Source organism: Rattus norvegicus, chromosome 3, assembly GCF_021556685.1.
Source record: "Rattus norvegicus strain SHRSP/BbbUtx chromosome 3, alternate assembly SHRSP_T2T, whole genome shotgun sequence".
Classification (NCBI taxonomy): domain Eukaryota; kingdom Metazoa; phylum Chordata; class Mammalia; order Rodentia; family Muridae; genus Rattus; species Rattus norvegicus.
The window spans coordinates 153,899,788-153,915,746 of record NC_141536.1 but is presented as its reverse complement, the minus strand read 5'-3'; the positions used below and the strand labels follow the sequence as shown (position 1 = coordinate 153,915,746).

The window sequence follows — 15,959 nt, the reverse complement described above, 5'->3', positions numbered from 1 at the left end:
CTATGTTTCTCTTAGCTTTTAAAGATAACAGATAACTGTGTCAGAAACCTCCTTGTCTTCCAGTGAGTAAACATTATATAGCTTTCCTTTTTTAAGGTATATACGTGTATACAATTTGTCCTCGTGGATGAAGAGATAGGTTCTATATTACTTGCATTATAAATAATGGGTCGTGTTAAAATATATTGTTAAAGGATTGGAAAGATGGCTCAGTGATTTAGAGCACTGGCTGTTCTTCAAGAGGAACAGAGTTCAGTCCCCAGCACCCACATAATACCATCGTCTGGCCTCCTCAGACACGAGGCACCAGGCACAGCACACAATAGGTGAACAGGTATACATGCAGACAGGCAATATATCTATGCATATAAAATAAAGTAAAAATCGAAAATAATATACTGTTAAAATATTTTGCTATTACTTATTGTGATTTCTCCTTTTGTAAAATTGGCAGGAGAGTGTGCACCTGTCAAGTTAACTCAGACAGCTGGGGATCAACAGGGTGGCGACTCTTTTCTTTTAAGATATTTAGAGATGGTCTGATTCCTCATTATTAGGGGTTTCTTCTGTAATTTTGGGAAGGTTGTCATTACTTTTCTTATTCTGAGAAAACTGTTTGCTTATTATTGTTTTCTTAATATACTGTTGGAATTTCTTTCCAGAACTCTAATTTTTCATTTATCACACTTCTTTTGGTACTCATGGTTTTTACTCACGGTTACTGTGATTAAAACCCTAGCGCCTCAGAGGAAATCGGAGGGGCGGGGGACCGCAACTCCTTGTGGGAAATGTAGTCCTGGAAAGACTGCAGCACCCTTTGGAGAACCGTGGGAATGGGCGCTCCGAGGCTCTGCGCATGCGCCGTTTCCTAGCCTCTATGGATACGTTTCCGTTTCGCTGGGCTCTTCCAGGCGAGGCTCGAGGGGCCCCTGTGCGCCACGGTTGCCTGGGGCCTTCTGGGAGCTACAAAAGAAGCAAGGTTTTCCCCGGGCCAGAGGAAAACGGAGTGGCGACTCCGGGGCAGGATCAGAAAGACCAGCGCCTTCCTGGGGCCCGCGGAGGCTCGCGCGTGTCCAGGGGTCGGGCGAGGCAACAGAGCATCCCCGGGCTGCAGGCCTCCGGGCGGGCAGCCTGGGAGAGAGGTGTGTGCGTGCAAAAATCGGATCCCACCAGTCTTGCGGATGCCCTTGGCCCGGTAAAGCTTCGGGGTTGATTAAGAGTTGAACTGCGATTGAGGGAACGAACAGGTCCAGATTGGGGAGAATGGTGCTTCATTGGAGGGTCTTTCGTTTGGGAGGGAAGGGATGCCAGCCATGGATAAGTAAACGTTTCTGCATCACTTGGAACAAATGCATGTCGTTCCTTAGAGTCTCCATTCTGTTTCGCTAGAGTTGCTCAAACCACGTCCAACACCAGCCTGGGGTTTATTGATTTCCTTTATATAGAAGAATGACCCAAGAGTACCTACAGAGACGGTTTTTTGAGACATTCGAACTTTTTCTCAAGTGAGGAAGGCAGCTATTTTAACCATTTAGGTAGTTTGCTAGTGACAGAACCAAGAACTGAATTCTGGTCTGCCGTTTTGAAGGCCAGGGCTTTGTCCTCTGCTACGCTGAAGCAGAGGCCTCCCTCTCATGAAACTGCAGTTAAGGTTGGGGGAGGGGAGCAGAGTGATAAGCATCTTTAAACCCTCACTCCTTCTGGGTTTTCACATTTCATCTGCTGAATACATTAGTAGGAAAATAGGTAATTGACACACACAAAAAAAATGATAGATAGACAGATAGACTTTAGATTTGCTGGCCTGCTGTCTCAGGCTTTATATACACCAAAGCTTATTGATAGGATCTAATCTAAACTCCAAAGTGTTGTGTTTTTTAAGGAGGCATAAGTAAGAGGGTAATTCAGTTCACACCTTTGTTTTCAGTCACACAGTAAGAAAAGCTCTGATTGGTCCATTCAGATTCCCTCTGCAGTTGTTTTCTGTCTGACACAGGTGGGAGGGTCCTTTCCTTCCACGTGTCTGTGAGTCACTGCCAGTCTGCTGATCACAATCCTGTTCTTCCTCACCCAGCCCTTCGGTCACTGTTCCTGGCCCTTTCTTGAGAACACCTGAAAATGGACAGTACCCAGGTAAGTCACTGAGGGATTCGCTTCCCACCTTTCGCAGTGGGTTTTCATAGATTGCAGCGTATACGTTCCAGACGAAATAGTAGAAATATATAAAAAGTCGGCATCAGGGAAAATAAGGGAATCAGATCAATACCAGAAGAGTGAACCTCAGTGAACAGAAGGCATTGCCAGATGTGGCGGCGCATGCCTTTAATCCCAGTGCTTGGGAGGCAGAAGCCGGAGGATCTCTGAGTTTGAGGCCAGCCTGATCTGCATAGAGAGTTCCAGGACAGCCAGGGCTGCACAGAGAACCCTGTCTTGAAAAAGTAAACGAATGAATCAATAAGTAAACAGACACTATACATCTCTGTGGGCTGATTTGGGTTGTATGACAAAGACCCAGGTAGAAGGAAGTGGGCTGTCACCATGGTTTTTAATCATTTATTTATAAACATGTTCTTAGAAAATCTGTGAGCAGAAGATGCAAAATCACCTTTACCAGCAACAGCTGGGGATTCCCCGTGACAACTTGGCAAGGCCTAGCAGTTACAGATGTCTAATCTATTTTCAGAGGCGTAGACGGCCCTCTGATGGTTCTCCATGGTGTAATGATAAAACCTACACTAAATGGGCTGCGTATGCCTCAAATGGTGCCTGTTACTATTTCTTTTTATCTTTAGTGCCTTTTTTTTTTGGAAACTGTGTGTGTGTGTGTGTGTGTTACTGTAAAGTGGAGACCGGCCCAAACTGGTAATCCTTCAGCCTCCTGAGTGTTTCAGTTCTACTTTTAAAACAGGCGTCAGGGCACAATTTGATTTTAGATCCTGTGGTAAAACTATTTCACTTGCTTCTCTAATGTCAACTCGCTCCATGTGTACTACCAGTGTGATCAAAGTTAGTGATCATTTGCCTGCTTTCAAACTTAGCATTTCCACACCATGCTTCACCAAACTCCCTGTTGCCCTTACGGTGTGATCGTCTCTCCCCAAATCGTACTCCTAACGGTTTCTAGCCTCCATACCACTTCTCTCTTTAACTCGCTAATCAGTTCCTCTCTCATACCCACTGCTCCCGCCTTCTGCCTCCAACATTGCACGCTTCTCCATCCTTCTCTTTGCCGTGCCATCTAGAGTTTTAACTCGAACCCTTTGACCCCCGAAATCTTCCTGCCTGTAAGACTCTCGGGGTGTTATTCTCGCTGTACTTCTGTCCAGCGGGTCTGCCAAAGGCCCTTGGTGTCCTCCAGTGCAGAGCAGAAATAATGTCCGCACCTCTGTCTGCTCAGTGCGGCTCCCTCATTGAACCAGCATTGCTAAGCCCTCCAGGTCCACAAGCTAGAAAGAAAATGAAGCCCAAAGCTAGGTGTGGTGACTGATGCCTACAACTCCAATACTCAGGAGGCTAATGCAGGAGGATTACCATGAGTTGAGGCCAACCTGGGCTACAGGGTGAATAAAACTGTCTCAAAAGGGGGAGAAAAAGAAATCGAGGTGTGTGTTTAGTCTTCCCGTTCCTTGTTTCCAGTCCCAGGCCTTGCAAAAGTCTCATGAGAATCAGTTCGTGCTTCTCCTGCCTCAGTTCCTGTCTTTGGGATTCTCATGATAGGTTTCCCCGTGATCTATCCACATCTTTCTCAAGTGTGTTGTTCACTCTTGCTTGTCTTGCTAGCAATACCTGTCTGTAATGTCTTAGTACCGCCCTGCCCAAGCAGGTCCACACTAGTGCAGGATAAGAGTTCAGTACCCTTGGTTTGACTTAACAAGGCAGGTTACTTCCTGGCCTTTTCCTGCTTTTCTTTAGTTCCTGCCACTCCAGACCTTTCACTTAACACCTATGTGTAAATCACTGTGTTGTGTACCTGACACTCCCGGATGCTGCACCTGTAGGTTGGATGCTGCACCTGTAGGTTGGATGCTGCACCTGTAGGTTGAGTGCTGCACCTGTAGGTTGAGTGCTGCACCTGTAGGTTGAGTGCTGCACCTGTAGCTTGTTAGATGCTGCACCTGTAGGTTGAATGCTGCACCTATAGGTTGGATGCTGCACCTGTAGCTTGTTGGATGCTGCACCTGTAGCTTGTTGGATGCTGCACCTGTGGGTTGGATGCTGCACCTGTAGGTTGAGTGCTGCACCTGTAGGTTGAGTGCTGCACCTGTGGGTTGGATGCTGCACCTGTAGGTTGAGTGCTGCACCTGTGGGTTGGATGCTGTACCTGTAGGTTGGATGCTGCACCTGTAGCTTGTTGGAAGCCAGCGCCTCTACGCTCCCTTGTGGAGCTCAAGTTGGCAGAGGAGTGGCCTTCCTATGGCTGACACCCAGACATGGCTCAGATCGCTATCAACAGATTTGCGATGGATGTGACCAGGATGTTAGAAAGCAACTCAAGATTGGGGGCTCATCTTTTCTGAGGCTGTCCCATATGCTGTAGGACACCTACCATCCCAGGCCTGCTGTCCCTCTGCCAGAAGTCATCTCATGGCACTGCCCCAGCCAGACATTTTTGCCAGCTGTGCACTGTGCCCCAGGAAGCAGGCATCAACTGCGTTTAGCCCGCTGCAGGACTGTATCATGCTTCTGTTTCCTGATCATGCACCTGAGTTTACTTTGAACCTATTCCCTGTTGTTTAATAATTTCTAATTCTTCACAGGCAGAAGCTGTTCTGTTTTAGAACCCATTCCTGTCCCTTCTCTTTATCCTCCAAGCTGGGTGTTTAGAGAGCTGTACCGCTGTCTCTTTTTCCACATCAGGGTAGGGTCTGCACGTTTGCCTACAGGTGAAGCCATCGGCCTCCTCTCCATGGCCTCTCTACCACTCCATCCCTTACAGGGAGGGCCTTCATTTTCTTCTCTTTTGGTTTTCCTTTGTTTTCTTCTTAGACTGCATAGGGTTCTTCCAGAGTTGACTGAATCACTGGAGTTTGACGTTTTTTACCATTCGTCATGAACACCGTTCAGTGTCTTCCAAAAGGAGTTTGCTTTCGCTTCTGCTGTGGGCTGTGTGCTGTCATGGCAGCTGTCGCTGTCCGTGTGTGCAGAGGACTCAAGTCCGCGCTCCTCATCTGACCCTCCCTGGCCTTTTCCCTCTAACGTTCTTTGTGCCTTCTTTGTAGTCATCAAGAGTGCATGTGCACATCATCCTGCCTAGGTTATAATACAAATTATAAAGTACTGTTTAGTACCAGGAAGCTTATTTTGAAGGGAGTGATTCGTAGAGAGTATTTAACGTGGGTAGTGAACCTCTTCCAGGAGACAGGCACTCGAGCCTGAAGGAAGGGTGCCCTAAGGCCCGTGTGCATTTGTGAGGTAGGAGGAAGAAAGGCTCAGGGACCCACTATAGTTTTCGTGAGGAGAGCCTGTGGCCTGGCACACAGGGAGCTCATGGGCTTCTGTAGAGCTGGGAGATGCTCTCATCACTGCTGCACTTAGAAATGAATTCAGACAATGTAGGAACAGAAGTCACAGACAGTTCTCATGAATGCTTGGCCTGTCTTCCCTTGGCCTGACAGTGCTGGGTACAGTGATTGGAACCTGGGAAAAATGCCAGTCTGGTTCTGTTACCGAGTGGACAACAGTGCAGTGCCCGGGTCTTCAGCCAGGGTCCAGTGCTACAGTTAGTTGTCACGTGTCCATGGCCTCTTGTAATCCTGGATGACCTTTGTCTCTCACGACCCTGCACGGTCTCAAGACCCTGTCCTTGTCTGTAGCACCTCTGTCTTGTGACCTACACTCTGTGGCTCCCTTGTCCAGCCAGGTGTGTTGCTGTTTGTGTCTGATTTGTGGTTCTCCATAGTGTGTGGTAGTTCGCTTGCTTGGGTTTGGGGACTTGAGAAACATCCCTGCGGTTCTCTGAATCAGACCTGTACACAGAAGTCTGTGTGGAAATGCCCTGCCCTCCGCACTTTCGCCCTTTCTCCTTACTGTTGCTCTCTCCCTCTGTCCTCCTCCCGAAGGCGACAAGTTCATGCATTCCTGGTCGGCCCTCTCTGTGTGTGTTACATGGGTATTGTTACCTGTGTGTTCTCTCTCCTTTCCTTCCTTACATAGCGGTACACTGTAGATACCGTTGTACCTCCTTCCCTTCACGGGACAGCCTAGAACTCATTGCATGCAGTCTAGAGACTTCCGCGTTTTGCCTTCAGATACTGTTTCCCATTGCTATTCTCTTCCTTGAGCGCCAGAACCAAATGTCGCCTGCCAGGGTAGGTGCCCTCGCCCGTGTCCTGCACAGATGCTCTGAGCGCAGCAGGTTGGTGTCTTAGCTTCCTGTGCTGTTACGTGTGTGCGTGGGTGGGGGTGTTTATTTCTGTCTTTCTGTCCCTCACCCACTGAAGCTCCCTGTAGGAGGGCATCCTAATTTTCTTCCCCTTTGACTGGACCTTTTAGCTGTTTCCCATGTTTTCAAGTGGGGAACAGCAAGCTTCTCCTGGGGGACTGTATGATAATGGTTTTCAGTTTTGCCTGGACACAGGATCTCTATTAGCTCTACATGCAGCCGCTTGTTGAATGAAAAGGTCCCGAGCAAAGTGTGAACCAGGCAGCGGCCAGATTGAGCCGCTGTGACTAGATTGGGCCCAAGGGCAGTGGCTTGCCACCACCCACACACAACAGTGTCACCCCCAGAATGCACATTGTCCTGCTGCTCCAGGGGTTATAGACATCTCTGTGTTCTCCAGAGTGGATGGTGAGGAGCGCTCCAGCAGCCCCTGGGCTTATTATAGTCATATTCATATCTTGGCCAGGAGCATGAGCAAACAACAAATTGTTATCGGTGTTAACATGGTTATTGGTAGTAACACACTGCTTAGCCTAGAATTACACTATGGTTTCCAAGTAAAGGCATGGGTCCTCTGTACATCGAAAGAGGGTTTTACTGATGCGTTGCAGTAGCAAAAGGCCTCTGTGCTCTGCCCACTCCTGTTTCTTTCCTACAAAGGTTACTCTTCCACTGTCGTGTCTGCGTGTGTGTGTGTGTGTGTGTGTGTGTGTGTGTGTGTGTGTGTGTGTTGCCTAAGTGTATTTCTCAGCGAACATACTGTGGCAAGACATACCTTCTGTGAGGACTAAAATCATGACCTCACAGACCTCTCGGGACACGAAACGGGACCATTGGTGGTGGTGCTTTGTCTAGTATGTATGTTCCTGCCTGAAGTGCAGCCCTGGGTGTGACCCCTGTTTCACTGGGTGCTCCTTGAGAGCAAGAGCCGTCGTGCACACGAGTGAGTAATCCAGGATCCCAGGACACGGTATATGTAAAGAACCCATTCACCCATCGTGAGCGGTTTATTCTTTGCTCCCCCTGAGCTTCTCTCTTGCCGGACCCTGGCCATGCAGGGCTGACCTCATGGTTCTTTTTTTTCTTTTCTTTTCTTTTTTTCGGAGCTGGGGACCGAACCCAGGGCCTTGCGCTTGCTAGGCAAGCACTCTACCACTGAGCTAAATCCCCAACCCCCAGACCTCATGGTTCTTACTCCCTCTCCTCTGCTGTTACTCAGTGCTGGTATCTCAGATGCAACTTGCTCTTTCAGACATCAGTCTCCTTCAAGGACTTGACTGTGGACTTCACCCGTGAGGAATGGCAATATCTGGGCCCTGCGCAGCGCCTCCTGTACAGAGATGTGATGCTGGAGAACTACAGTAACCTCATCGCACTGGGTGAGTGCAGCCCACAGCACCAGAGGCAGCCTCACAATGGTGGGTGAGCGCAGCCCCCACAGCACCAAAGGCAGCCTTTCTTCTGTGTCAGAGAACACGGTAGAGTAGAAGTGAATTCACTCACCTTGAGTAACAGGAGAAGGATGATAATGTCAACCATTTGCACACAGCTCTTTACCAACTCGTACCGGCCCTGTTGAGCTATCAGACGGCATCTCCATCGCCCAGTTTCCCCGTCCTTAAGTCCTTGGAGTCCACAGAGCTTGGTTCAAGTTCCATACTGTTTCTCATTAACAGGGTTTCGTGTTAGCAAACCAGATGTGATCCTAAAACTGGAGCAAGGGGAAGAGCCCTGGATCGTGGAAGACTTGTCACATCAGAACTTGTCACATGCAGGTGAGTGTGATGACTGAGTGGGTAAAACCGAAGAACTTGAGTCCCAGGCTGATCTGTGACCACAGCAGGCACCTGTATGATCTTCTTCTGGAATCTTCTAGGACCTAGAGGTCTCGAAGTGACAGATGAGGAGGCCAGCTCATAGATACTAAAATGTCCTCCCCAAATCTGTTCACTCAATGGAGCCTTATGTGCTCCATCCACAGACTCCAAGCAGCTTCACCCCACATTGATTCCTTCGTCCCACCCAGGTGCCCACCCAGGTGCCTTGCCTACTGCCTTCCGTCCGTGCCTCTCAGCGCCCTCTCGAGCTTTCCACCCCACTGCATTTGCATAAATGCCAGAGTACTCGGCACTGAAACGATGTCCGCTTGGCCCCTCCCTCCTATGCTTCTGAGCACTTCCGGAAGCCAGCTCTCACTGTCTTGCTGCATTCCCTTCGTTCACACCAGGTCCTTGTCCTGTCACCCTGTCAGCCATGGAGAGCTGTCGGGGACCATCCCGGCTGCATGTTTCTGTTGGGGTTCCAAGGCTCCTGTGTTCCTTTGTCAGTTTCTCCTTTCTCTGACCTGATAGTGAGCTGCTGCAGATGGGTTTGCTTTGTCCCCTGACCCCTGCTCTCTCATCCATTGTGGTTTTGTTTATCACTGGGAAGCCAGTGCTGCAGCCTTGGCCCCCATAAGGCCTTTGCACAGATTGTCAGAGGCTCACAGAACTCACATATTAATGTCATTTCTGTTCCTTTATTCCTTCCAGGAGATGATGACGCCTTAGAGAAGGACAAGAGGACACAAGACAAACATTTGAAGCAGCTCTTAGTCATCAATAACAAAACGACATCAGAAAAAGCCAATCTGTTTGAGAAAACAGTTGCTCTCGACACGAACAGTGTTTCTTCGGGGAAAATGCTCCATAAATACGATCCAGGTGGAAATGGCCTAAAAAATAATTCAGAAGACACTGTCATAAAGCCAAGCAAAGCCAATGGGAAGGTAGCTGCTGAGCATGATGGGAGGGGGAAGCCAGCGCTCCACACGAAGGCTGACAGAAGTCATTCTGCAGCAAAGCGGATCAAATGGAGTGAAGTCGGGGATGTTAGGAGTCAAGGTGAGGATCTCACTCAACAGCTGAATAACCAGGCTGTAAGTCAGCCCTCTGAACACAATGAAGGTGAACAGGAGTCAGCCTGCACCAAGGAGTGTCCTGAACGAAAGCGGAATGAGTGTGCGGAGTGTAGGAAAACCTTTTCTAAGAGGTCCACCCTCATTGTACACCTGCGGATCCACACAGGAGAGAGGCCCTATGCTTGCAATTACTGCAGGAAAACTTTCCGAATAAAAGCAAGTCTCACTCGGCACCAACGGATCCACACCGGGGAGAGGCCTTACAAGTGCAAGGAGTGTGGGAAAGCCTTCATCGACAAGTCTGCCCTCATCGTGCACCAGAGGATCCACGGCGGGGAGAAGTCCTACGAGTGCATCGAGTGTGGGAAGACCTTCTTCCGGAAGTCAGCCCTGGCTGAGCATTTTAGATCCCACACCGGGGAGAAGCCTTACAAGTGCAAGGAGTGTGGGAACGCCTTTGGCAAGAAGTCGTACCTCATTGTGCACCAAAGAACTCACCGGGGCGAGAAGCCCAATGAGTGTAAGGAGTGTGGCAAAACCTTCTTCTGTCTCTCCGCCCTGACAGCACATCAGAGGATCCACACCGGGGAAAAGCCCTATGAGTGTAAGGAGTGTGACAAAACCTTCTTCTGTCAGTCGGCGCTCAATGTTCACCTGAGAAGCCACACCGGCGAGAAGCCCTACAAATGCCGGCAGTGTGGAAAGTTTCTGTGCACTAAGTCTGCCTTGGTCGCGCATCAGGTGATTCACAGAGGAAAGAAGTCCTTTGAATGTGGCGAGTGCGGGAAGCTTTTCTACCTGAAGTCCACCCTCACGATACATCAGAGGACTCACACAGGGGAGAAGCACGGCGTGCTTAGTAAATGGAGCCGACCCTCCACTGGGAAGTCCAACTGTGGCGAGCAGAAAAGAGTGGAGGCAAAGGAGAATCTGCACGAGTGTCATGATCACAAGCGGACAGCCCACAAGAGCTCACGCCGCGTCGCCCACAAGAGAACCATATGGGAGAGACCTTACGAGTGTCAGGAATGTGGGCGGACCTACTGCCGGAAGTCAGCTCTCAGGCACCACCAGAAGACACACACCGGAGAGAGGCCCTACGAGTGCAAAGAGTGCGGGAAGACCTTCTGCCAGAAGGTCTCCTTTACTGAGCACCAGCGAACTCATACTGGGGAGAAACCACACAAGTGCAAGGAATGTGGGAAGTCCTTCCGCCATAAGTCAGCCTTCACAGTGCATAAGAGAATCCACACAGGAGAGAAACCGTACGCATGCAATGAATGTGGAAAAAGCTACCGCCGGCTCTGGACTCTGACTGAACATCAGAAAATACACACAGGGGAGAAACCCTATGAATGTAGCATATGTAAGAAATCATTTCGCCACAAATCAAACTTCCTTTTACATCAGAAAACTCACAAGAAGTAAATTCCAACAAGGCAACAACAGATCATTTACATAATGCTTAAGTCCTGAATTACACATAAAGGTGTGAGTCCTTGTCAGCACAGGGACCGTTGCGAAAGGCAGCCCTGTTTCAAACACCAGAGAGCTCACGTGGGCCACGTACAGAGTTTGTTTTATGGACGCTGGACATTCAGTGTTAACTATGAAGACATTCAGCATTTTAAACATTATACCAGGTGTGCCTGCCTCCCTTCCGATCACAGAACAAACACTAATTCCTACCTGACCTCCCTCCACAGTTAATTTGCATAGCGTATGTTGCCGGATGTGAGTAGCCAGCATTGACTCCAGATCATTGCTCCTGTGGTAACTGAGTAGTTTCTGTTTATGAGTTTCCAGTATTAACACCTCAGACTACACAACCATCCGTCCTCTGTCCCTCCTGTCTAGTGACAGGTCCTAATCCCTTTCTCTGCAAAGGTGAGTCGGACGAACCACCCTTCACTTCATGCCTGTGGCGACTCCCACACAGGAGTGAGCATTTGCTGAAGCGAGTCCGTGGAGTTCTCTAGTGAGAGGCACAGGCAGCTTGTAAGTGCCTCCTTGAGCTTCCATGCAAGCCAAGACAACAGCGACTGCGGTTACCATAGCAAAACCAAAAATGAATTGAGCAGATCTGAATAGTGAAGAGGATTTGGGGAGTGTTCGAGTCAAAACAGTGTCTGTGTTGTTCATGTTTTAAATACCTCTGTTCTATTAGCGGTTTGATTATATCAGTGCTTTCAAAAATACCTTGATTTTTTTTTTAATGAACATGTCCATAGGGGTATGATTTAGAATTTATCTGTCAGCTTCTGAGAAAATGTCTCCATCGTGCCAAATAGAATCACGTAGTGTGGATGTGTGCACCTAGCCAGAATGCCCGCCATTCTTGGTGGGTTATTGCCAACTCCTGGTATCCAGCCACAAGTGGAATTTTCCACAAACCCAGCCCCGCTCTCTGATGTGCTGTGCATTTTATAGAACAATGAAGTGAGTTTAATTTCATTGACAAAACAAAGAAGGGCCTCTGGGTATCTTGTCCTGGGCAAATCAGCCCTTGGTGGGGCCAAAGTAAGTTGTATTGTCCAACGTAGTCTTGGTACTGAGTCTCATTCTGACCCGTCTGCTGCCTGTACTTGTGACGCTGGGTTCTGGGGTGGGAAAAGCTCCCCTTTGTTTGAGACCCATCAGAAATCCCAGTAGGGACAAGATGACCTGGTCATTCAGTTTATATCCTTCAGTAAGGTAAATGCATATTTGTGAATGCACACACATTTGATATGTACGAATACATGCTAAGACATGAATGTATGCATATATCAATAGTAATCTTTTCCTGAAGATTTTAATAATTACTTGAAAGATTTGGGTGCTGTTGCGAACGCAGTTTTATCATCCGCTTTTAGAGTTACTGATGGGGGCTTGACAAGGATTAGCAAGCAAAGGCGCTTGCTGGCAAGCCTGAGGACCTGAGTTCGATCCCTGGGACCCACATAATAGAACTGATTTTCCTACAAGTTACCCTGACTTCCACGAGGGTGATGTGGCATACACACACAACAAATACATACCACACACACACACACACACACACACACACTAAATAAATAAATAAATAAATAAATAAATAAATATAAAAACTCACTGATAGGATTCTTAAGCATTTTTACCACATTTGCCAAAATGCATTCCTCATACTTAACTTTTCTTTGCTTGGTCACAGCTCCTTGTAGAGGATGTTGGTGAGCTGTCTTGGGGAGGTAATTTCATTCTTCAAAGATATATACCCTAACTGTCTAATCGTGCCTTCTGCTTGCCGTGGGTTATGCAACAAGTCACCAGTCTTGTGATCACGGAGTTGTTTGTCTTTACTGGTTTGACCTAGTCTATAGAAGGGAGAGCTGTATGCTGGGGGGAACGGATTTTTTGTTTTTCAAGCCTGATGAGAAAAATGCAAGTCCATAAAGGGAAAGTCGTGAGACCCAATCACAGAAAGTCACGAGTGAAACTTGTCGGTCCTGTGAGAGGACTCAGCTGGTAACGGTGCTTGTTCTACAAGCCAGCATCCCGAGACACCTGTAAATGTGACAGAGAGATCCGGCTCCACAAGGTTGTCCTCTGACCATACATGGACCGCCGACCCACGCACATACAATAACAGTGCAGTTTTTAAAAAATAACTTGAAGACACATAAAAAATTCTAAAGCAATTAAATGGAAGAAGATCCTTAAAAGCAACTAAAGGGAACGGCGACTTGTAGGGTCTGTGAACTTCCTGCAGCTGCTGTAAGAAACTGTCATAACCATCGGAAGAGTGGATCTCCTCTCACAGGACCCGAGACAGCCAGTCAGACCCAGTGTTGCAACCCTCTGACAACTGGAGGCTGGCTAGGCTTGCTTCTCCCATGTGGTGTCCTGCAGCTTGTGCCAACGAGACTTCAGGCTTTGCATCTGTCCTCACTGAGCATGTCTGTCTACGTTTCCGTTTTTTCAGGACATGTCTGATCAAGGTCCCATCTTACTCAGGCATGACCTCATGTTGACTGACATCTGTAAAAAGCCTTATCCCATAAGGTCACATTGAAAGTATTAGAGGCTGAGGGGACATTATTGGTACTCTAAAACTTACCCCATGTTTACCACATTAAAATAACAGATATTTGTTGTGTGAGACTTTTACTGGGGAGAGGCAACACACCCGAGGAAGGAAACCTATGCCAGACCAAAGTAATGATTACACCAAAGTCCACCTCAGTAAACCAGTGAGTTTATTGGGGTTACAAACAGGTATGGGTGAGGGGTTGCTTACAGGATCAGGGATGGACCGGAAGCCTCTAGCTGCATTATCAAATCCCACTAGCATGGGCGGTGAAGGCTGCAGCCCTGGATCTCTCCGCACAGCTTGTAGACGGCTCAGCAGTCTGAGGATCTGCAGCCTGGCTGGCCGATCTCCTTTCCTAGCGATTATTACTGCATCTATAAAGAATCTGAGAGGCTTCCAGACCATGTGGGGTAACAGCACTTGCCACCAAGCCAAACAACCTGTGTTTGACCCCAGGACCCACCTGATACAGGAAGAGAACCAACTCCTACAGGCTGGCCTCTCGTCCCCACACACACTCCGGCATTTGCGCCCTTGCTGGTCAACCTCTCCTCCCCAAATACACAAGAGAATGTAATTTTTGCTTTGTTTTTGAGACATGGCTCTCTGGGTAGCCATGGCTGTCCTGGAACTCACTCTGTAGACCAGGCTGGTCTCTTAACTCACAAGAGATCTGCCTCCCGAGTGCTGGGATTAAAGGTGCGTCCTGACACCACTACCCAGCATAAATGTACTTTTTTAAAGATGTATTTATTTTTATGTGCATTGGTGTTCTACCTGCACGTCTGGAACTGGAATTACAGTTATGAGCTGCCATGTGGGTGCTGGGAACTCTGGTCCTTTGGAAGAGCAGCCAGTGCTAAGCCATCTCTCCACACACCCCAAATGAAGAACCAGGGTAATTGCATGTTTATGTGCCAGTTGGAAACTTATTTATTTTTTTAATTTTATGCATGTGAGTACACTGTCGCTCTCTTCAAACACAGCAGAAGGGCATCAGATCCCATTGCAGATGATTGTGAGCCACCATGTGGTTGGTGGGATTTGAACTCAGGACCTCTAGAAGAGCAGTCAGTGCTCTAACCACTGAGCCATCTCCCCAGCCCCTGGAAACTCTTTAGGAAGGGGATTGGCTTAGTCTGTTTTCTATTGCAGTGATAAAGACACCATGACCAAAAGCAACTTGGGGAGGAAAGGACTCATCTCGTCCCAGGGCTTATATCGTCTTACGTCTTATAGTCCATACCTATAGTAAATCAGGGTGGGAACCTGGAGGCAGGAGCTGAAACAGGCCATGGAGGAGCACTGCTTACTGGGTTGGTCAGCCTGCTTTTTTATACCATCCAGGACCACCTGCCCAGGGGTGGCACCACTCCCAGTGGTCTGGGCCCCTTCACACAATCGTCAAGAAATTCTCTACAGGCGAACCTGATAGAGGCTTCCTCCCCAATCGAGGTCTTCCCCTCCCAGATAACAAGGATGGAAGGGAGTTCTGTTGGGGGCAGTGAATTGAGTGGAGTCTGGTGCACAGGGGAGCCCTTTAATCACAGATATGGCGTTGCCCTGCTGATTCATCCGCAGGGTGGGAGCTTGTGGACTACCACTGTAATGGCTCCTGTTCTGCCAGTGAGTAGCATTGTTCTCCTAGAGCAGGAGGCGAGTTTTAGAAATTATCCATTGTTGACAGAGCTGACAGCTTTCAGTTCTGCCCTGTTGCTCTGCGTGTATAAATCCATCCATCTTTCGTAGCACCCCACTGAGGCGAGTCTTTTGATATCTAGAAAAGTCTCTGTTTTCTCAGCTAATGTCTTCATGCGATGCCTTAGAGTGCCCTGTTGTTTGCAGGAGTGCACGGACACTGTCCACTGACTGCGTACAGCCAGCCCATGTTGAAATCACCTGGCGATCTCATCTTCCAGGTTCACGGGGAAGCTAGCTTAGTGGACGTTCTCCAGTCTATAATAGGCACAGCACCCCCTAACTGACCACTGGCTCACAATCTGTGTCTGTGGACTGTGTGAGGTCAGTGGGACTCCTTGGGAAAGCCTGGGCTTCCTCCTGTGCAGCAGATCCTTCACATCAGTGTGAACTGTTCAAATGCTGCATCTGATGCCCCCCATACCCCCAGAACACCCCCCCTCCACACACAGGAACTATTACCAACAAGAATCTCTGGTCACCAGATATCCTAGTCAATGACCCTCTGCTGGAGGCTGAGCTCTCTCCAGGTCCTGTGTCATTCCAGATTTAGTCAAAAGCCGAACTTTACAACTGCTTGTAGGCATCCATTGCTGACCCTAACTCCAAAGGCACAGCTGCCACTTTCCTCTTCTCCCTCTTCCCAGCAGCCTCTGAGACTTACAGCTTGCCTGCCTGCCATGTATATGTATACATATATGTATATCTATATGTGTACGCACAGGTGTGGCCGTAGGCAACAATGGAGGAAGTTATGACATGGTTGACCCCGTGTCTCATGCCTCGGCTTGAAAATCTACAGGCTAAGCAATCAAGAAGAGAATGACAAAGCCAGACACCTGATATGAGTGTTCTGTAGAAGTGACACCATCTATGGTGTCACAATCTCGCTGAATAACTTGACACAAGGTAGAGTGGCATCTGGAAGT

At 48.4% G+C, this 15,959-nt stretch overlaps 1 protein-coding gene across 2 annotated transcripts; it reads left to right on the top strand.

The window, feature by feature from the left end:
- Positions 1 to 891: 891 nt before the first annotated feature.
- Positions 892 to 13,392, top strand: Zfp334 (zinc finger protein 334). 2 transcript variants are annotated; one of them, NM_001431759.1, is made up of 5 exons: positions 892 to 1,142; positions 2,075 to 2,133; positions 7,635 to 7,761; positions 8,059 to 8,157; positions 8,914 to 13,392. In NM_001431759.1, exons 2-5 carry the CDS (start codon positions 2,119 to 2,121, stop codon positions 10,707 to 10,709), a joined length of 2,037 nt encoding a protein of 678 aa, NP_001418688.1. In that variant the 5' UTR covers positions 892 to 1,142; positions 2,075 to 2,118; the 3' UTR covers positions 10,710 to 13,392. The 2 variants fall into 2 exon arrangements, with proteins under 2 accessions (NP_001418688.1, NP_001418687.1); NM_001431758.1 differs by having other exon boundaries at positions 892 to 1,195.
- The last annotated feature ends 2,567 nt before the right edge of the window (positions 13,393 to 15,959 follow it).

Bases quoted from the DNA above. Each gene is read 5' to 3' on its own strand.
- Zfp334 (NM_001431759.1), top strand. The intron at 7,762-8,058 runs GTGAGTGCAGCC...TCTCATTAACAG, and splicing joins CAGTAACCTCATCGCACTGG to GGTTTCGTGTTAGCAAACCA. The intron at 8,158-8,913 runs GTGAGTGTGATG...TATTCCTTCCAG, and splicing joins TCAGAACTTGTCACATGCAG to GAGATGATGACGCCTTAGAG.